Source organism: Euprymna scolopes, chromosome 21 (genome assembly GCF_053919585.1).
Source record: "Euprymna scolopes isolate OS-2025 chromosome 21, ASM5391958v1, whole genome shotgun sequence".
Lineage (NCBI taxonomy): Eukaryota > Metazoa > Mollusca > Cephalopoda > Sepiida > Sepiolidae > Euprymna > Euprymna scolopes.
This window is the reverse complement of record NC_136502.1, coordinates 30,257,897-30,282,741: the sequence shown is the minus strand read 5'-3', so window position 1 is coordinate 30,282,741 and position 24,845 is coordinate 30,257,897. Positions and strand designations below refer to the sequence as shown.

The window sequence follows — 24,845 nt, the reverse complement described above, 5'->3', positions numbered from 1 at the left end:
TCTTTTAATTTCAACCTACTAACATCCCCAAGAAAAACTTGCATATATTTTTAACAGATTATTTTTGCCAATAATCAGTTCAATTATTTCTTGGTTGACCAATTGATCATGTTTACATGACAGAGGTTGGTCATTTATAAAGGTATTTTTTTGTTTTAGCAACTAATCCAGAATCACGTCTGGTTTTCAGAAATTTGAAACAATTGAATTTTCTAATAGAACAAAATTAAACTTTAAAAAAATTTTTGTTGAAGAAAAAAAGATCTATTAATAAAAGTCAAAAAGATTTTACAAGAAATTTTATGTCATGTGCGTGTGTGTATAATGTGTTAATCGTGACACCCTGCACTGATGATTCCCCAAAGGATGAAATACGAGTGTCTTCCGGTATTTAATAATTATTATAGTAAATAATAATTATATATATATATATATATATATACGTTTTATTTTTTATTACCGTATCTTTCTGTTAAGTTACATTATTGTTTCAGCTACCCGGCCGTTTTTTTGGCTGTCTGTAGCTTCCTCAGACTTTTACAGAAAACTGTAAACTTTCTGTAGAAGTCTGAGGAAGCTACAGACGGCCAAAAAACGGCCGGGTAGCTGAAACAATAATGTAACTTAACAGAAAGATACGGTAATAAAAAATAAAACGCATATTTGCTCTACAACAGTAGTGAGCACTTTCTTCAATTTTTATTAATTACCATTTCTACTAAATATATATATTGCACTTAGGAAGGGAAGTTTTTTTTTATTGATATTCATGATTAAAAACAATAAATGTGAGCCAACTGGTTTCACCCTCACTCATCAAGAGTTCTATTGAGGATTTTTTTTCTTAAAAAGGGTGGGGTGGGGTGAGAAAGCAAAATAAAAAGTATTATACATATTAAAAATAAAACTTGCATTATGATATATATATAATAACTTGCATTATGATATATATATAAGATTTTCAATAAGAACACAATTAAAGTCTCTTACTCTACTATGCCTAACCTTCATCAGAAAATAATTAGCTCTAATAATAATAAAATTAATAAACTACAAAATGCAACTATACAAAATACATCGGACTGTAACTGTAGAAGAAAAAATAAATGTCCCCTACAAGGCTCATGTAAAATTAAAAATGTTATCTATAGCTGCACAGTATCAAAAACTCCAAATATACAAGAACCTATCAACAGCCATAACTCAACTACCAGATTAAATAATAACACCAACTTAAATCAATCTACCGATCAATTATTAACCAACCCACCACATTATAATCCAACAATAGACCTAACGGAAAATAATCATAATAATCAAGAGGTAATATATATTGGTTCCACATCTGGCCCAATAAAACATAGAATTTCAACGCACAAACATTCTTTTAAAAATAACTCTCTATCAAACCAAACTACTCTATCCAACTATATTTGGCAACTAAAAAATAGCAATATTTCTTTCAACTTAAAATGGCAAATAATTGAGACTTGCAAATCATATAAACCAGGAGATAAATTTTGTACATTATGTACAAAAGAAACCCTAAAAATTTTAAAATATGAAGATATAAAAAGCACAACCAAACTAGTAAATTCAAGACACGAGCTTCTATCGTGTAATCATAAACGTTGGTTTAAATTTAATAAATATAAACCACCTTAAATCATTAAAAATTACTCAATTTTTAAAAACAGATTTTTTTTTTTTTTTTTTTAATAAATTAAGTTAAACCAATTACCGCCCTTAGACTCGTAAATCAAATAATAAATAAAGCCATGACAATTATCTCCCCTTAAAAACTTAAAAAAAAAAAAAAAAAAAAAAACTCTCTCTCTATAGATATTAACTGTAGCGTCTCTAAATCAAAATACGCTAACGGAAACAATTTACTGCACGAGCGTCGCCCTTTTAAAATTCATCATTCAATAAAATAAAAAGCTATAGCAAACATCTAAATGACTACTTTAAATACAGTTCCTGATTTCAAAAAAAGAAAAACCAAAAGGTAATTATATATCTATATATTTTTAAATCAAATTTATTATGTAAATTCAAAAATATATATATTTTTTCTACTCATTTCTATCTCTAACCTATACCAATTTTCTTATTAATTTTCTTATAAATTTTATATCCAAACCTTTTACTTCAATTTTTCAGATTCATCTGCCTTACTTTTAATACTAGGTTTATTTTTGGTATCTTTTCAATTCAATAGAAATCCTCCTAAATTTGCTGATGAGGAGACCGTGCTTACCAAAAAAACTATGTATAATTATTCTACGTGACTTCATGTATACCACAAATAAAAAGCACGGAGTTCCGAAACGATCGTACAGATAATTGACTTTGTTGTTGTTCCTTCTTATGAAACTGATTTTTAATTTAATTAAATTTTGATTTTTAAATTTTAAAAATTTTTAAACTTTTAAATTATAAATCACATTACTTAATATTGAATTAGCTCTAGGACATTTAACTATCGAGCTTATTATATATCTAAATTACAACGAGCATTTCCTGTATTTTAATTAAACTAGTAATTTCACTATTACATTAAAATACACTTAGCTCTTTAGACTATTATTCTAATCTCCTTTATATATATATATATATATATATATATATATATATATATATATATATATATATATTACATATATTACACACACAATGGCAGAATCCCTCAACACAACTCTTGACAAGTAAGGTAGTTTCCCTTATCGCTTTTAATCATGAATATCAACCAAAAAAATAAATCTTATCTTCCTAATAGCAACATTGAAATTTTGTACACTCACCATAATATATATATATATATATATAAAATTTTAGTAATTAAATAAATTTCAAATTTATGACGTGAAGTGGTTAAATTTCAAATCAAAAACATTTTATTATTATTATACATATATCATGTTTGCATGACAGAGGTTGGTCAGGGATCTAATAATAACAATAACAACAAGAATAGCAAGTCTAATAGCAATATTATTCTCAATTATAACCAGCAGAATATCAGCCAACATTCGCTTGCACATATTCAGAACCTACCTCAACTCAACTCCTCAATATAAGATTCACCGATCCTGGGGTGAATAAACCACTAAACAATGATAAAACACTGAGAACATTTACTTATATAGGTGTAACCTCAAATTTAATAAAAGTAAAAATTTCAAACCACATGCATTCATTTTAAAATGAAAGATCTCAAAAAATAATGATAATCATAGTACATTTTTAACTACATTAATCAATAGCTTCAAGGACAAGAAAATTCCCTATTCAATTAAAGAGTATACTGAAAAGAACTAGATCATACATCCCAGGGGACAAATTTTGTAATCTTTGTACATCTGAAGCAGTTAATATTATCACCTTCCCTAAGCCTATAATAAATGCCAAGAACGAGCTAGCGTCTAGATGTAAACGCAAGAAAACATTTAAATACAGCATACTTAAAATAACATTTTCCGTAAACCTGTAAAATCATAACACTAAATATATATTACTTTTTAACTAAAAACTAAATTATAAGACATGTTCAGTTTTTTTTTTCCTTTAAATAGTTTTAGAGCATTCCAATTAACCTATATACTAATATATTCCTATTTCCGTATTATATAGCAACTCACCATACACACATTTGCATACTATATCTTACATCTCAGCACATAAGATACACTTCTAGGAATTTGTGTGAATAAAATTTCAAATTTGTTTTTAACATCTCTTAATTAGGAAGTTTATAAATCTTTTTCCTCCTTACAAGTAGCGCACGCATTCCCCATTCAATAGTATTTTCCCGATTCACAGATTTGAATATGAACTCAAGAATGCGTCATCTAGATAGCAACCCTGCTTTTGTAGGCACAGTTTCGTTGCTCTGTTCTCTTAGTTTTGCTTAACAATTATGGTAGTTACTATGAATATAATTATTATTATTATATTTTCTTTTTTCAGTTAATTAATTATGATTATTATAAAACGTTTTAATCTAATACGCTTTGTTTAGGTTTGCAATACTTCCAGATTATTCTATATCCAAATTTTCGGTTTAATCTTGTCATATAAAGGATATTATCAATATTTATAAAATTAGTGAGAATTTACTTTATATAAAATTGAGTTAAAATTATTTAAGCGGAAAATTTCTGTATGACATGGGGTGATTTTGCTTTCTTTCTATTTCCTTTTCTCTTCTTTCCTGCATTTGAGCCTGGCTAGAAACCTTGACCGAAATTTTTTTTTTTTTTTTTAATCAATTTTCACCCGAAACAAGGTACAGTGCCACTTTGAAGTAGGGGAGCTACTATCGGGGACATAATTTGCAGGGGCATTATGAAGGGAGTTGAGTAGCAAGATGTTTGTTCACACCACACTTGAACTTCTGCATATCAGTACAGTTGGGAAAGCAGAATCCCGGAAGGGAGTTCCAAAAACTTGCAGTTCTGAGGAAGAAACTATTGGGAGTAAAAGGCTTTTTGTACGCCTAGGGATCTCTACTGTGAAGGGGTGGGACTTAGTTGCTTGTTGGGGATAGTTATGTCGAGGAGGTACAAGTGCTTGTAGTTCGTCAGAGCATTCACCATTAAAGTATTTGTAGAACAGGCTGAGGGATGCAACATTTCATCGGTGGGACAGAAGCTGAAACCTAAATGACAGGACCTATTAGGTTGGCGACTCTCTTTTGAACCCTGTCCAGGAGTGAGAGACAAGCAGCAGATGCATCAGCCCAAATGTGACAACAGTACTCCATACATGGGCGAATGGTGGCCTTATAGAGGTACAGGATACTTTCAGGCGTAAGAAATTTTCTAGCACGGTAGAGAGAGCCCACCTTTTTTGCAGCAGCCTTGGCAATGCTCTCAATGTATCTATTCCAGTTCATGTTCCCTGTAAACGTTAAGCCGAGGAGTTTAAAAGAAGTACTTTCAGGTAATGTGTTCTTGGCCATTGCTATTGGTGGTAGAGAAGATTTCTTGTAGTTATTGAAGGAAACAAGCTTAGTCTTGACAGCATTGAATGTGACCATCCATTTTTGTCCCAATTCCACTACAGATTGGCAGTCATCCTCTAATGTTTCTGCCATGTCCTTAGATGTGTGTTCATTTGTTTTTCACTTATGCCTGTTATAGAGAGTGGTGTCATCAGCAAATATACCCATCTCCAAAACAATTTTATCAGGGAGGTCATTTATGAATATCAGGAATAATAAAGGTCCATGGATAGACCCCTGAGGCACTTCCGCATTTATATCATATTGTTTAGATGTACAACCGTCGAGGACAACTTGTATTTTTCTCTTACTTAAGGATTTAATTACATTATGTATTCTTCCAGTGATACCATATGATCTAATTTTCCTCAGTAGACCATCGTGCCATACCCTGTTAAAAGCCTGTCAATTTATCTGTGTAAACGGTTAAAGATTTTGTTTCTTAGTCCCTCTTTTTCCTTTAATACTTTCTTGCCCCTCTAATTCTTTTTTCATTATTACTCTAATTTCTATTGTTCCCTGTTCCTTGTCATTTCTTTTCTTTCTTCTCCCTTTTCTTTCCTTTTATTTTTTTCTCTTTTCTTTTTTCCCTTATGTTTTGGAGATATTTTCACTTGTGTTAATTTATTGTGCATAAGCTTTTTCTTTTCTTTTCTTTATTTATTTCATATTTCATGTCAGTTCATGTTCTTTTCATTTTATTTGCTTTGCCTGTCTACAGAAACCGTTTTTATTTTTTATTTTATTGAAGTTATTTTGGAGTCGAATTTGAAACTCATATTGTATAATTATATAAAAATATAAAAATTATATGTTTATTGATAAACAGATTCACCGGACCTATATAATAATTTATTTACCAGACTTATTATATAAACTAAGAAGAAACCAGGAAAATATGCCTAATTCGAACTGTTACCTTGTGCCATGGATTACTCAAAATGCAGATTGTATCCCATTACCTCACTGCTACCAAAGAACTTCACTTCGGATTTTACCATGCAAATTGGATGTAAAATTCAATATCCTTTTCATTAACTTCTCTTACTCTGACATTTAAATGCTTAAAAAACTTTTAATTGTGATTTTCGATGTCTTACTGGTTTTAGCAAATAAGGTGTAAACCATTATAATTATTTGCTAATATTTTCTCCTCTGAAGAGATGGTAGACATCGAAATCCTATAGGATAAGGAGTTAGAATATTTCAAATGTATTCTTTGTTTTACATATAAAAATGTTTTGATTTGAAATTTAACCATTTCACATCATAAATTTTAAATTTATTGAATTACTAAAATTTGATTTATTTGTTCTATCTTGTATATTGAGCAATTTTTTTAGATGGGATTGTCCTTATAGAATATTACTGCCAATAATATTTCGTAAGATCTATAATCACAGGTTTCCATACCAGTTGATTTGTTGGATAAATTCTGATTAATATTAACAAAATGAGAAAAGAGTGTTGCTCTGAAGGAGTTATTTTTAGATATTGAAAGTCACAGCTTAAAAAAATAAATGATTCTATTCATTCGAAAATTGTATCAATTTTAATTTTCAATTTCTATTGAAAATATTCATATGTGATGTTTTATAAGATGTGAACATTTAATGTTTATTCAATGGACACTGTACAGTACATTTGGTTTCGTGCAACATAAAGGACATCAAATGTATACCAACATTTTGATAGTTATAGATGACACCATCAATGTTGGCTGATGAATCAGTCACATTTGGTGTCTTTAACCCTGCAGGTTGAGTTTCCAGTTTTTCCATATTTTTACACTGATGGAAAATCATATTAATGTATATTGTCCATTATATATATATCAGTTTAAAGACCAGTCAAAATGCAGATTTTTTTTTTAAATTTAATTCTCAACAGCGACTCACATATGCATACCAAGGCATAAACACACTATAATCGGATATAAAATAATCTCAATTTTCTGATGACTATGGCTAAGTGACAACATACCATGTAAAAAAAATTGTCCATATTTTCCTTATATAGACTTTTCTGTGGGTCGAAAATTAGAATTTAAATAAACATATTTATTAAAAAAAACTGCATTTTGACTGTTCTCTAAAATAATTTTCAAATCTCAATGCATTTAAACAGTGGAAATTATATATATATATATATATATATATATATATAAAATGACAATTTTAACAAGATTTGAAAAAAAAAATGAAAGAAATTTAATCCAAAACGGCTTCCTGCCATCATTTTCACATCTGTAACTTCCCTGCCCAAAATCAGCCACCTTTATCCATCTCTCTTTCTGGATTTTCTTTCAATTAAAATAAAAAATAAGTAGATTATATACAGAAAATATTTATATATAAAAATGTTTACAGTGGGTTGGAAGTAAAATCTGTATGAAACTTTTTTTTAGTTAACAAGAAAGATAATTCGGTAAAATTTTACCATCCAACCACCAATATTAGGTTGTTTTTTTTAAAACAAAATAATAAAAAAAATTAATGCCCTTCATTAATTTCAACAAAACCCTGACTGGAGTGACAATATGAAAATTGTGTGTGTGTGTGTGTGTGTGTGTGTGTGTGTGTGTGTTAATAATTCTGGGAAAATTTTTTTTTTTTTTTAAATGATTACCCAGTTTGTTCTATGCTTTCTGATCAGGAAGTGAGTGATCATTTTTTCATTATATTTATACGGTAAAGATTACACCCACTATAAATTCTTAAATATTTTTAAGATGTCAACATGTGATTGCACACAAAAATAGGATCTGATTTGTATTTTTTTCATAGACAGCATGGTGTGATAAAGGGTAAAATTTTACTGATTATTTAGTTATCAAAAGCTTCTTTTTTTTTTCTAGTGGGGGATGTTGCCGGTGGGAATATATGAGCATGACAGACCAATAATTCCCATATGGCCACTTGCTATGTTTGGAGTTATCTCCCTTATGACATTGTGTTACAAGTGAAATTCAGTGAAATTGTAGTGAAACCTTATACAAATTTAATCAATGTCACATCGTAGAATGTAGAACTGGATAAAAATATAAGAATTTAAATATTGAGGCATGGCCAATAGATTGCGCCGTGGCCCATAGAGTAAGGTCGTCAGTATTGCACATTTCATGAGTGCGACGACCTGGGTTCGTGCCTATGTCGGAGCACGTCACTGATGAGATGCAGTACATCGAAACCCACTTTGGGTCTGGCGTTGTCGATGCAATTGCTCGATTCTGTCTAATTCTGGGTTCTAGCTTTATCGTAAAAAGGTGTATGTGAATGGGTATTTATATAAATTTAATCAAGTCCACTGACAAACAAATATTAATATTTTAGTCATTTTAATACTAATATTACTAATAATGTTCAAATCTTTCTGATCAGGAAGTGAGTGATCATTTTTTCATTATATTTATATGGTGAAGATTACACCCACTATAAATTTTTAAATATTTTTTAGGATGCTAACATGCGGTTTCACACAAAAAATCTCATTTGTATTTTTTTTTTTTTTTCATTGACAGCATGGCATGAAAAAGGGTAAAATTATATTTATTTAGTTATAAAAAGCAAAAAAAAAAAAATTTTTTTTTAATGGAAGATATTGTTGGTGTTGGATATTAGCACGATAGAGCAATAATTCCCCAATGGCCACTTTTATCTTAGGAGTTATTTCCCTTTTGACATTGTGTTACAAGTGAAATTCACACATTGTAGTGAGACCTTATACAAATTAAATCAAGTCCACCAACAAATATTAATATTTTGGTCATTTTAATACAAAATTCATCTTTTACATGTCACAGTAAAGGAAGAAAATCAAAGTAGAAATTACATTGTATTTTCACTTGCAATTTAGAAATAGATCACACCTTGTTGAAAATCAGGTCCACAAATGAACATCTGAACACAAATGTTAAACATTTGTTCAGGAAATAAGACAATATTGCAAAACAAAACTAATTTTGTTAAATTAAAATCAAAACAATCATTGAATTAACAAACAATAACAAATAGTTAATTAATAAAATTTCCTTTTTCAAAACCAATATGTAAATTATTTAACCCTTGCGACTGATATAGCATATAAAGTTTATAAGAGAATTGATTTAATATGGGGCATTTTAAATTTAGTGCAAAAATATGGGTTCAAATTTCATTCAAATTGTTAAGTCAGTTTATTGTGAGAATCTAAACACCCCTCCTCAAACAAGGAGAGAGGTACAAAATTAGCCATGATCAACCCTGTTGGCAATCTCTGGCGAGTGCGTTTCAAGTGATCAGCTATAAACTATCACTGCCATTTTTTTTTTTTTTTTTTAGAGGATTGAATTTCTGGGAGACTAAAACAGATAATTTTGTAACCTGAATGCAAAGTTTATGTCAGTACTGGATATGTACATTACTTAGACATTTAATCTTAATTTCCGAATTGAATAACAGTGAGTGAAAAAGTGGGAGGGAAATAGGAAGAACTCGCATAATGAAAGCAATTGGTGTTGTTGAGAGAAGAGGTGAACAGAAAACACACCACAAGTTTAGTTTGGACTTATGCTGTTCGGGTTTGGTCCAGGCAATAACACCTTGGATACTATTTTCATTGCATGTCAACTGCAAGAAACTTCTTTGCTTTGCATTCATTAATCTTGAGAAAGAATTTGACTGCACACCTAGGCAAGTTCTACGGCAGGCAATGAGAAGCCTGGGTGTAGAGGAGTGAGCTATGTTCTCCAGGGTATGTACGCAAATGCCCATAATGCTGCCAATACATTGAGGAGACTTGTGTGGACTCGGTACCCAGCCCAATTCTTTCACCATTGAAAGATTAGTAACTTTGAAATAAATTTTCCTTTTACACACATACACAACTTTTCCCCAAATGAAAATAACATTCAAGGAACAAAAAAAAAAACCCAAAGATTCTAACATGCATGCACTCCAAGAAAACACACAAAAGCTATTTTCCACGTACCTCTAAACTTTTTCTCTTTGGTTACGATTCAATGACGTCATATACTTATGTCACGAAACAGCGTTCATGTAATTTTGTTTCTCCCTAAACAATTATTCCACCATTCAAATCTTTAGGAAATCCCGAGAACTTTAATACCATTGTATATAATTACATGTTTTGGACCCTCACCTACACTGTAAAAAAGAAAGTTATTAATTTGCTTTATGTTTGATCTGTTACGCATGTCATATTTGTGACTTTCTGATCGATTTGAAAAGTTTCATCAGTGTTGATAGTGGAACCTTTTGGAAAATCATGCTTCTCAATGGTATGGCCCCTAAACTGCTCGACCTAATCAAAGACTACCATCTTGTCACCTCTATTAAAGACAAGGATGCGTTTTCTCACCTACACTCTTCAATTATACGATTGACGTGATCACATCGAATGTCGTGGCCAACTTTCATGATATAACAGTAAGTCATAGTCTACAAATATCAGATCTTGACTATGCTGATGATATTGCTATATTGGGTGAAAGTTTCCGGGACATTTGGCCATTGACAAGATGCAATCTTATGTTTCAAAGATTTGCATAAAGATAAATGCCAACAAGTTACCTCAACATGGAAACCTTTAAAGAAGTCGATCAGTTCAAATATTTTGGCTCCATCATCATTGCAACAAGATGGAGGACATCCTCAACCACATTAGCAATGCTCACACCACCTACCAACTTCAATCACGGTTCTGGTCTCTAAAAGGAAATAAAGCTAGACACCAGTCAAAATCTACTAGGTCCTTATCCACACAATTCTCCTTTATGGTTGTGAGGCTTGGCCTATGTAGGCAAGTGACCTATGCAAACTGGAGGTATTCGTCTATCACTGCCTACGCCACATCCTCAGTGTCTGCTGGCAACAGTTTATCCCAACAGTACAATTTACACTCACTGCAAGATCCACTCCCTTGAAAAATTTATTTGCCAGATGCCATCATTTGTTCGGCCACGTCCTTCGTCGACACCCAGGTCTTCAATCCAGCACAACCATCAGGCTGGAAAAAAACGTTGTGATGATGAGCTCAAAACTTTGCTCAAGACAGTGAAGTAGGATGTTGAACTGACTCTGGGGCTCATCGCTGGAACTTCAAATCGCTTAGATCACCGTGTCTGGTCGGCCAGTGTTTGGGACACGGTGAATTTGTTGGAAAGAGCCGGTCTAACCGATCCAGGGCGAATAGTGCAACCATGATCATTTGAAAATAATCCTGATCATTTATTTTATTATTGTGTCAAGATAAAAAAAAAGATATAATTCTCCCTATAATCCTTTGATGATTAGATGTCTGATACTCAGCTGGTCATACTATATATCATGGCCTATCTGGAAATAACTAGTTGTGATATATATATATATATATACACATATACAATAATCTTGACTATTATTAACACAAACCCTACGTTACTAAAGTTACAGAATAATAGATTTTAAAATAAAATTAATTTCAGGTCTTTTTCAATTCTGCAAAGCTATTCACATTTACAATAGTATGTAATTTTAAACACATATATGAGGAAGGGAAGTTTTCCTGAAATATCATACAACATAAAATTTCCATCTGACCATATTGATGCAACTAAGAACACAATGCAAGTATAAAATATTTAAAACAAAAAAGACAAAAATATTGTATTAATAAAAGATCAATCTGCATGGATTATACTGCTTGTGTGTGTGTGTCATAATTTACTTCAATTGCATCTAGCTATTATACCTCTGCATTGTATTGTCTTCTATAAATTTTCATATATATATATATATATATATATATATTTATATTTATATTAGTGATGGGACGATTCCAATACTTTTTCCAGATTCCGATACAATTACCGATTCTTTATAAATCTCTAAATATTTAACTATAAAAGTGTTATTTTATCCCGATTACTGTAAAAACACATCTTAAATGTGCCTATATTTTCTCAAACATAAAAACACACTTTTGAGGGGGTGATCTAGAGATTTTAGCCTTACTGGATGATTAAATCAATAAATATTTATTTTATTACTACAAATCAGATAAAAAAGATAAACGAATCGGTTTTGGTATCGGAAATTAGGCTCAAATTTTTCTGATTCCGATACCCCAAAAAGCTCCGATTTTTCCGATTCCAATTAATCGCCCCAACTCATATATATATATATATATATGTGTGTGTGTGTGTGTGTGTTTAAGGATGGAGGGATAAATGTAGTCCACAACTTCTGAGCTACTGGTCATCTTAACAACAATGAAATCGGATGTTTGATGTTAAAAATTAAAACATTTTTAATTGTTTTAGATATCATGATAAATCACATTTGCATGCATCTACATGTACCCGTGGAAACATCTACATCATCACATATGCTAATACGCACGAGTCAATGTGTGGCCTGGGGAGATTGGGGTGGGGGAATCGCATAACAAATTCAGTCAAGTGGAGAGAGAGAAAATAAATGTTAACAACTACAAAAATAGAATTCTCCAGCAAAGTTTCAACATTTTTTACGAATATTAAAAAGCAAATCAGTTATTTGTACAACGAATTTGAATGAAAAGTTTGAAATTTGAAAACTGTAACGATTAGAAATTAAATGTAGGTTCATGTTAATATGCCTACTTGTAGGATGGGGTAGTTTACATTTTCTTGTTAAATAGTTCACAATTTATTAAAAAGAGGGTTGAAATTCATAATGTCAGTCCAGAATGGTTGCCTGCTTAATTATCATGTACCCTAAATATTATAACCCCCACCTCACATTGTAAAAAACGTAGCCAATTGTAGCGTACCATATTTTGAGACAGTTATCATTTCCTGTCTATGATTACCATTACATTTATGTATGCCACAAAATAATTATCTGACTCCGCTGTATAGGTAAGTTTTTGTTCCACATCTCCAAAGAGACATTAGGCATCTTAGGTCTAAAAACCATGGTATTATTCAACCAGCTGGACACAGCTGCTGAGATTAGAATCGAGAGTGAAAGAGAGAGAGCGAGATAAAGAGAGAGAAAGACCTGGCATATCAGCTTTGATATTCTGTTGACACAGTTAAATATACCACAGCTTGAACTCCTAACAATCAGTCGACAAAACTGCAAGAAGCAACTCTGGAATAAGAAAATGCAGAAACTTTGAGGTGGAACGTTGGAGAAAAATAGGACGACTCACAAAATGTGAATGCAAATCAGCAACAGTGAAATTTCAATGGAATCATTGTCTTCATGGCTGCCAAGTTTACAGGATATTAGAAAACACCTCTGTCCAAGTGTAATAAGATGATAAAAATGGATTAGGATGACGATAGATATGAAAAACAAAATAATTATCTATTATAATTATTTTAATAATAATAATGAATGTAGCTTAAGATAACTGCATTGTTACAATCTAAAACTTTAAGCTCAAATTGATTGTATGATGAGAATAACTAAATTCATGAAATCATGCTCATTAAACTTCAACCCTGCAACAATGATGCCCTTTTTTTACCTCTTTCTGAGGAATCCCTCACACAACAAATTCAGTTCATATAACAATTAACCAACAAGTAAAGGAACCATTTTATAACTGTAAGTGCAGAAATCGGCTGAAAACAATCAGACTTTCTCAATCTAATAATTAAAAAAAAAAAAAAAAAAAACTAATGTCAGATTGCATATCTGTGGATCAGTTGTAAAAAAAAAATAAATAAAATAACTGAGGTTTTATGTCGGCTGAAAAATATCCAAGACTCCCAACTTCATTTCAAACAAAACAACATTGACTCCAGAATCGAACAGAGATTGATGAATTCTCATTTCAAGAATAAGAATCACGTAAAAAAATAAAACTCTCACAGGAGGAGTTAATTTTTACACAGTAACTTGCCACCTACATTTTGAATATAATGTCAAAAAAAATGAAAAGTCAACCAGAAAAGGTTAAACAAAAGAAAAAGTTGGCGCATAAAAAGTTAAATCCGTTTCCATAATAACCAGTTGATATATTCAGTGTTTTTTCAGCAGTAACAATAACAAAATATGTATTAACTATATGCTACAATTGCTTTTGATTATTTTCCTCCATTTGCATAACATGTTAAATGGTCAGAAAATACATAAAAATTAAAAACAACTGTAGTCTATAACAAAACAAGTAAAAACGTTTTTCCAGGTAGTTCTTTTTTCTTCTTCATTTTTTTTGGTATACATATGATATTTTTCTTAGACAATTTGTCTAATTTTCTGTCCTTAGATTTAAGATTGATAAGTGTGGTTGATATACTGGTTCTGTCAAGGTCATCCTCTCAGACATTGACGCCGCTCTTCTGGAGGAGTAACGAAGGAATTACCTCCCCTTGCATCTTATTAGGAAGAAGATTGGTTTGTCATCTCTGAGATGTCGCTACAGAAAAAGGCCAACTAGTCCAATTCAGGCAATTTTTATGTGTATTCAATATCTCGTGTGGCTTGGTTTGTCTTTTATAACAGAGAGAGAGAGAGAAAGAGAGACAGAGCCAATTCTTTTTCTTTAACAGGAAGAAAACGTTTTGGAGATGGAATATACCCTTCCAATGCTAGGAATAATTTTAAATTTCTCTTTGGCCTTTACCACAAATGCAGAGAGATATCAGCACTCCAAATCAATATCAAGTTTTCATTGATTTAAAAGAGGGAGGATAAATTGAAATGGTTGAAACAGAAAAACCATCATGACAAAAGAAAAAAAAATTCAAATTCCTCATATGTTTTCAGCAAATCTCATTGTAAACTGTGTCTTTTCCATCTATCATGCCACTACAAATGCCACATTGCAAATTTGCAGTCATATTTCTTTCTAATCCGCCTATTTTTATCATACATATATAATAAGATTCTATTGTAAAAAAAAAAAAAAAAAAATGAAAAACTTATTTAAATGTCCAATATTTTATAGTGAATCACTTGTATCTTATATGGGGAGATATTCTTCCTTTTACTAAAGCCAAAATTGTTACAATTCAAATTCATAAAATTAAATTTTCAAACAAAATAATATCTGTGTCATTATAATTATAACTTCCTTTAAATTCGTTCACCAAAAATTGTTGGCTAGATATATGCATACATGTTTCAGCTGCAATTTTATTCGAAAGCCAGCTTCATTGAGCCATTTTAATAACCTATTAATGCCGGATTTCAAATGAAATGACAGCTGAAACGCTGCACATATATAGCCAATAATGTATAAATAAAAGAATTTATACTAATGTATCTGATAACAGAAAAAATAAATCAAAATGCTCAATCGTAAATAAATACAAGAGTAGAATACAATAAGTATTTTTATTTATCAACTATAAATTATATATATTATCTGTTAGAGATGCCCAATGTTTGTCCGTTGGTTTATACTGAGTTTTTCTTGTACGACTCTTCAGCGTCATGTAGATATCCTGTTTGGAAATCAGATACCTAAGAAATGGCTGAAGCGCTTATAATTTTAATCTAGAATAATAATTAAAAAAAAAAAAAATGTGGGTGACCCGACAGATGAAACCTGGATACTCCTAACACATCTGTATGTATATGTATATATATATATAAACTGATATTTATATAAACAATTTATTAGAAGAAAAAGAGTGCTCAATTACTGGAGAAAGAGCCTAATCTCTTTAATACCAATGGTTCCATGCCTCGGCACTTATCAATAACATACCAATTTTGACTTCAAGCTGTTGCTTTCTTAATGCAGCTCAAATGCAAAATTGTTATGTCATTAATAAGTACTGTGGCATGAACCCATTAGCATGACTTATAAACCAATATGTAAATATCTTATTTATAAAATATATATGCACACGAGAAAGATTTAGATACCAAGAAGAAACTAGAAAGAATGCTCTAAAATAAATAAAATTCTAAAGCAATCTAAAAATAAAAATGTATTTCTATAAATATATATGTAAAATACAAAAATAACTTTTACCAAATGCAAGAAAATTTGAATTTATATCAACCTGCATAGTCTTAAAGTTCTGAAAGTCAAAGTTACAATAACACATTCAGTAGAAATCAGTTTCCACACTTCAAAATTATATAATTGCCAAGGTGCAAAGATACGAACACAAGGACTTCTTAGTGTTTGGCCTTAGTTTCCTGGCTAGGACAATGAACATGATCCTATTATCTCTCTTTCTCTGAATCAGGATAAATTGGGACACTTATTTTCCACACTAGGGTCGTTCTTATCTGACAGGTTAAAAATACAAGTTGGACAGCTTTTCTGGCTGCTGTTTTTGACTGACCGTACAGGAACCCTAAATTTTAGGTAGTGCTAAGGGCGACTACTCTATCATCAATTGTATAGGATTGGGATAGCTGTAGTGCTATGCTGTGCATGGAAAAAGACCCTGCACCTATCTCCAGTGGGCTTTCTTGTAGTCCATAGATAAAGACTTAATTAATGGTCTTGTGTGAGTATACTGGCATCAAACAATTATATGAAACTAGCATGGGTGCCCTGCATTGCCCGGGTGTTTGGAGGTGTGTGTTGAACAAAAAAAAAAAAAAAAAAAAAAAAAAAAAAAAGTGGTAGTAGGCAGGAAGGCTCGAACCCGTACCACGATGGAGGAAAAGAATGTGAAAAAAAATGACGTCTTTGCTGTTGCACCCATCACCAAACCGAAAGTGATGTAACTCTAGTCAATAGAAAATAATTCTTGAGGTTCACATTCACAAATATATGAGGACTTATAATCAATCGAGATGAAATAGAATCACTACTACTAAACACCCATCACTTAAATGAAACTAATCTGAACTCCTCATGCTTTCATGTGAACAGATATTTTAATGGAAAGCGCTTTGAACTCTTAGCACTGACAAGTACTTCTAACTAAACAAGCAGCAAAATCCCACCCTTCACGACAGATCCCTAGATGTCGGAAAGTCTTCTACTCTAATAGTTTTCTCTCAAACTACTAGATTTTAGAATTCCCTCCCTATTTCCTGCTTCTCCGCTTGTACTAACACGCAAAAGTTTAAAATCTGAAGATATCTCACTGCTCAGCTCCCTACTTAGAGTGTTTCTGTAAACATGGTCCCTAATTTACTGTTTGTCTCAGTGGCAATGTTCCTTATTTGGAGTAAATTTGGAGTAAATATGAGTATATATAAAAAAAAAAAAAAGGAATAAAGACAAGTTGGTAAAAAATAAATTTTATTGCATTTGGAAAAAGTTATTTGTTATATATTTTGCTTGTTTTCAATTTCTCAGCTGTTAACTATACTACATGATTTCAAAAAATAAATAATAAAACTAGTGGCTAAAAAATTTGGTGCATGACATATTTAGAAATGGATTTATTTGGTTATCAAGCACCAGTGTAAATCTTAAAGATTATATTTGTAAATTAAAATCAATTTAAATCTATTCAATGGCAGGATGTTTGAAGTTTATAGCTAACGAAACTTTGAATCCGCAAAAAACTTTCTAGGAAATTGAGATATCTAATCTAAAAAATTTTGATTACAGCTATAAAAAAAAAAAAAAACAAAGAAACTCCTCTACAAATTAAAAATTAAGTAACACAGAATAAGAAATTATCCTATATAACTAATCTAAGTTTTAAAAAAAAATACTATAATAATAAAAGTATAACAGAATAACATATATATATATATATATATATATATATATATATATATATAGTCATCCACGTACAGAACCGTTTCACTTTATCAAAGCTTATCAGTGTGGCTAGACCAGCACCTTTCCCCAGTCAGCGATTGAACTTACAACCATTGAGTTGATAGTCGGCAGTTCTAACCTCCGGCCTGGTTCATGGAATCGGTGCTCACAAACGATCTCAAGTGTTTATTTGAATAGACACTTGCCCACCGCTTTTTAGTGCTTGAGCTGCTTGTTAATTAACAAATAAACAGTGAGCTTCGCATTAATGCCAATTATAATTATATATATATATATATATATATATATATATATACATACACACATGTGCTTATGTGGATGACCCATGAACTCAAACATTAACATTGCTGTCATAATTATTGTTGTTATTATAGTTAAAACTTTGAATCTCCAAAGTTTTCAGTTTTAATGAAACTGAAATTTTTCTAGGAAATTAAGATATCTAATTAACAAATCTTGATTACACTTGAAAAATAGATTTAAAACAAAAAACTCTTCCCCAAATTAAAAATTAAGTAACACAGAATGAGGTATTATCTTACATAATGAATCTAAGTTTAAAACCTATATTATTTATTAAAAGAAAAAGAAAGATACAACCCTGAACTCTAAAGATGTCAAGATTTGATGAAACTTCAACGAAATTAAGGATACCGAATTTACAAATCTTGATTAGTTATATATATATAAACGCCCCCCCCCCAATTAAAAATTAACGAATAACACAGAATGAGAAATTATCCTACATAACTAAAGTTAAAAAAAAAAAAAAAAATTTTTTTTAATTTAAAAAAGATATATATGTAGGCTTATGTGGGTGACCTGTGACCTCAGACACTGACATTATTACTGTTATTGTTGTTGTTGTTGTTGTTATTGTTGTTGTTATTATTGTTGTTATTGACATACTGCTTCTGAACGAGGCTTACATGAGTTCGCACATGTTTCTGCAGATTACTGTTATCAGAAAACGACTTACTACAAATCACACAGTGAAACGGTTTTTCACCCGTATGAGTTCGCCGGTGTCGTCTGAGGTCACTGCCACGTGCGAAGCGCTTTTCGCAGAGGTCGCAGCCATGTGGCCGCAACCCGCTATGGCTGCCGCGACTGTGACACTTGAGGTGGCTGATGTCAGAGAACCTACGCAGGCACAACTCGCACTCGTACGGTTTCTCACCAGTGTGGGTGCGGAGGTGGCGAGGCAGGTCGCTGTGCTTGGCAAATGCCTTGCCACACACGTCGCACACGAACGGTTTAATGCCCGAGTGGATGCGTTTGTGCGACTGCAGGTGGCTGTTCTGGAGAAACCGCTTGCCGCACAGGTCGCAGTGGAATGGACGGTTGCCCGTGTGCGAGCGCAGGTGCGTCTGCAGGTGACTGCTGTCAGAGAACGGCTTCTGGCAAAACTCGCAGAAAAAACTCTTTTCTATCTTAACGTACTGCCCATCCTCCTGCTTGCAGTATGTATGCAACGGATGCTGTTGCTGCTGTTGTTGCTGCTGCTGCTGTTGTTGCTGCTGCTGCTGTTGTTGCTGCTGCTGCTGTTGTTGCTGCTGCTGCTGTTGTTGCTGCTGCTGCTGTTGTTGCTGCTGCTGTTGTTGTTGTTGATTACTGTTGTTATTATTGTTGTTGTTGTTGGCGACGGTGTTGGTGGTGTTAGGGGCTGGGTTAGTGGTTACCGATACATTTTGAGGCAGAGGCTGTTGATGCTGCTGTTCAGAAATATTTTTGTCATACATCTTGCCACACTTATCACATGCAAACGCAGACTTGCTGTCGCCAACACCACAGTTGTTGACATCTCCCACTCCACTAGTGACAGCAACCCCACCTACATTACCACCCCCAATTCCAGCTCCCCCAGTTGCCACAGGTGATACCACTGGTGTTGGTGCTCTGCCTATAATTGATCCAGGTAGACTACTGACGATGCTGTTAGGATTCCCAGCATTATTGCTGACCGAAACATCGTTGTGCATTGGGAAAATCTCCATAGTTTGGATTTTGGTTTACTTTAAAAAAGTGTTTGGCTGGAACGAGTTCTGGAATGTCTTTGATATCAAAATAGAATTTTGGGACAGGAATTCTTTTAGGAAATTGTTAACTCAAAGACAAAAAGATGCTGATAAATCATCTTTGTTTTTTGTTTTTTTCTTCCTTTAAAAGAAGGAGAAGTCAAATTTGGTGGGGTTTTTTCTTCCCAATGGAAGAACGGTTTGTAGTCCTTGCTTCTTCCAATCTTTAGACAAGCATTCCTTTACGTTGTAATTCTTCTTGCTCTTTCTTTTTAGACATTGCCGTTCTGAAACGGAAAGAAAAAATGACTTGAAGATATTTCAAAAATGAAGCATCATTTTTATGTACATAATTATAACTATTATCCTCATCTTGGTTGTTATTAGACTCTATTGGGATAGACGGCTTTTAGTCTATGAGCTATACAGTAAGATACTAAGTAGCAGTTCATTTTAAAAGGATTTAAAAAAGATACTAGATATTAAAAGTATATGTATATCAACTTATACTAGACATAAAAAAAAATATCAACTTATACTAGACATAAAAAAAATATATATACCTGATACTAGATATAAAAATTACATCAACTAATACTAGATATAAAAAATACATCAACTAATACTAGATATAAAAAAATACATCAACTAATACTAGATATAAAAAAATACATCAATTAATACTACATATAAAAATACATCAATTAATACTACATATAAAAAATATATCAACTAATACTAGATATAAAAAATACATCAACTAATAATAGATATAAAAAATACATCAACTAATACTACATATAAAAGATATATCAACTAATACTACATATAAAAGATATATCAACTAATACTACATATAAAAGATATATCAACTAATACTACATATAAAAGATATATCAACTAATACTACATATAAAAAAATACATCAACTAATACTAGATATAAAAAAATACATCAACTAATACTAGATATAAAAAATATATCAACTAATACTAGATATAAAAAATATATCAACTAATACTACATATAAAAAAATACATCAACTAATACTCGATATAAAAAATACATCAACTAATACTCGATATAAAAAATACATCAACTAATACTACATATAAAAAATATATCAACTAATACTAGATATAAAAAATACATCAACTAATACTAGATATAAAAAAATACATCAACTAATACTAGATATAAAAAATACATCAATTAATACTAGATATAAAAAATATATCAACTAATACTAGATATAAAAAATACATCAACTAATAATAGATATAAAAAAATACATCAACTAATAATAGATATAAAAAATATATCAACTAATACAAGATATAAAAAAATACATCAACTAATACAAGATATAAAAAAATACATCAACTAATAATAGATATAAAAAATACATCAACTAATACTAGATATAAAAAATACATCAACTAATACTACATATAAAAAATACATCAACTAATACTACATATAAAAAATACATCAACTAATACTACATATAAAAAATACATCAACTAATACTACATATAAAAGATATATCAACTAATACTACATATAAAAGATATATCAACTAATACTACATATAAAAGATATATCAACTAATACTACATATAAAAAAATACATCAACTAATACTAGATATAAAAAAATACATCAACTAATACTAGATATAAAAAATATATCAACTAATACTAGATATAAAAAATATATCAACTAATACTACATATAAAAAAATACATCAACTAATACTCGATATAAAAAATACATCAACTAATACTCGATATAAAAAATACATCAACTAATACTACATATAAAAAATATATCAACTAATACTAGATATAAAAAATACATCAATTAATACTAGATATAAAAAATATATCAACTAATACTAGATATAAAAAATACATCAACTAATAATAGATATAAAAAAATACATCAACTAATAATAGATATAAAAAATATATCAACTAATACAAGATATAAAAAAATACATCAACTAATAATAGATATAAAAAATACATCAACTAATACTAGATATAAAAAATACATCAACTAATACTACATATAAAAAATACATCAACTAATACTACATATAAAAAATACATCAACTAATACTACATATAAAAAATACATCAACTAATACTACATATAAAAAATATATCAACTAATACTAGATATAAAAAAATACATCAACTAATAATAGATATAAAAAATGCATCAACTAATACTACATATAAAAAATACATCAACTAATACTAGATATAAAAAAATACATCAACTAATACTAGATGTATTTTTTTATATCTAGTATTAGTTGATGTATTTTTTATATGTAGTATTAGTTGATGTATTTTTTATATCTAGTATTAGTTGATGTATGTTTTATATGTAGTATTAGTTGATGTATTTTTTTATATCTAGTATTAGTTGATGTATTTTTTTATATCTAGTATTAGTTGATATATTTTTTTATATCTAGTATTAGTTGATGTATTTTTTATATCTAGTATTAGTTGATATATTTTTTATATGTAGTATTAGTTGATGTATTTTTTATATCTAGTATTAGTTGATATAAAAAATACATCAACTAATACTACATATAAAAATACATCAACTAATACTACATATAAAAATACATCAACTAATACTCGATATAAAAAATACATCAACTAATACTAGATATAAAAAATATATCAACTAATACGAGATATAAAAAAATATATCTAGTATTAGTTGATATATTTTTTTATATCTAGTATTAGTTGATATATTTTTTATATCTAGTATTAGTTGATGTATTTTTTATATCTAGTATTAGTTGATGTATTTTTTATATCGAGTATTAGTTGATGTATTTTTTATATCTAGTATTAGTTGATGTATTTTTTTATATCTAGTATTAGGTGATATAAAAAAATACATCTAGTATTAGCTGATGTATTTTTTTATATCAACTAATACTAGATATAAAAAAAATACATCAACTAATACTAGATATAAAAAATACATCAACTAATACTAGATATAAAAAAATATATCTAGTATTAGTTGATATATTTTTCATATCTAGTATTAGTTGATGTATTTTTTATATCAACTAATACTAGATATAAAAAAAACATCAACTAATACTAGATATATTTTTTATATCTAGTATTAGTTGATGTATTTTTTTATATCTAGTATTAGTTGATGTATTTTTTTATATCTAGTATTAGTTGATGTATTTTTTTATATCTAGTATTAGTTGATGTATTTTTTTATATCTAGTATTAGTTGATATATTTTTTTATATCAACTAATACTAGATATAAAAAAATACATCAACTAATACTAGATATAAAAAATATATCAACTAATACTACATATAAAAAATACATCAACTAATACTAGATATAAAATACATCAACTAATACTACATATAAAAAATATATCAACTTATACTACATATAAAAAATATATCAACTAATACTACATATAAAAAATATATCAACTAATACTACATATAAAAAATATATTAACTAATACTACATATAAAAATATATCAACTAATACTACATATAAAAAATATATCAACTAATACTACATATAAAAAATATATCAACTAATACTACATATAAAAAATATATCAACTAATACTACATATAAAAAATATATCAACTAATACTACATATAAAAAATATATCAACTAATACTACATATAAAAAATATATCAACTAATACTACATATAAAAAATACATCAACTAATACTACATATAAAAAATACATCAACTAATACTACATATAAAAAATATATCAACTAATAATAGATATAAAAAATATATCAACTAATACTAGATATAAAAAAATAAATAAACTAATACTAGATATAAAAAAATACATCAATTAATACTAGATATAAAAAATTACATCAACTAATACTACATATAAAAAATATATCAACTAATACTAGATATAAAAAATATATCAACTAATACTAGATATAAAAAATACATCAACTAATACTACATATAAAAAATATATCAACTAATACTACATATAAAAAATATATCAACTAATACTACATATAAAAAATATATCAACTAATACTACATATAAAAATACATCAACTAATACTAGATATAAAAAAATACATCAATACTAGATATAAAAAATACATCAACTAATACTACATATAAAAAATACATCAACTAATACTACATATAAAAAATACATCAACTAATACTACATATAAAAAATACATCAACTAATACTACATATAAAAAAATACATCAACTAATACTACATATAAAAAATACATCAACTAATACTACATATAAAAAAATACATCAACTAATACTACATATAAAAAATACATCAACTAATACTACATATAAAAAATACATCAACTAATACTACATATAAAAAAATACATCAACTAATACTACATATAAAAAAATACATCAACTAATACTACATATAAAAAAATACATCAACTAATACTACATATAAAAAAATACATCAACTAATACTACATATAAAAAAATACATCAACTAATAGTAGATATAAAAAATTACATCAACTAATAGTAGATATAAAAAATTACATCAACTAATAGTACATATAAAAAAATACATACACTGTGTCATATTAACATTGTTTTGCATGCTTTTAACAATTCTATTACAGCCTATATACCTGAACTTCTTGATGAGTAAAGCCTTGTTCACAGGTTATCATTCGTCTACCGTGTTGTCCTCACTACAATTTATTCATCAATAAATCTGACTTGAAATGGACCAGTTCTTGAAGCCAGAGGGTTTCGATGGTAGCCCTTCAGTACCTGATTCTTCAGGCCATTGGACACATTGGCTGCACACATTTAACAATTTCCTAAACGCAATCAACTGCCAACCCACTGACAAACTGAATGTCCTTATTAACTATATTTCCCACTCAGTACACAAACTAATAGCAAATTGTGACTCTTATGAAGCTGCTATCTCAAAACTCTAATCTTTTTTTGTAAAACCCTCAAATATTGTACATTCTAGGCATCTTCTGGGAACTGCAGAGCAGGAACCGGGTGGAACTATTGGTGACTTCTTGCAGAAACTGGACTCACTAACCGCTGATTGTCGCTTTGAGG

At 29.6% G+C, this 24,845-nt stretch overlaps 1 protein-coding gene across 1 annotated transcript in view; it reads right to left on the bottom strand.

Annotated features, from left to right (window-relative positions):
* Nucleotides 1-5,488: 5,488 nt before the first annotated feature.
* LOC145242087 (uncharacterized) overlaps nt 5,489-24,845 on the bottom strand; it is a 37,748-nt gene continuing 18,391 nt past the window's right edge. Inside the window, exon 2 of the mRNA XM_080105000.1 lies at nt 5,489-19,991. Within this exon, the coding sequence (XP_079961126.1) occupies nt 18,517-19,683 (1,167 nt within the window). The 5' untranslated portion in view covers nt 19,684-19,991 and the 3' untranslated portion in view covers nt 5,489-18,516. The remainder of the gene's footprint in view (nt 19,992-24,845) is intronic.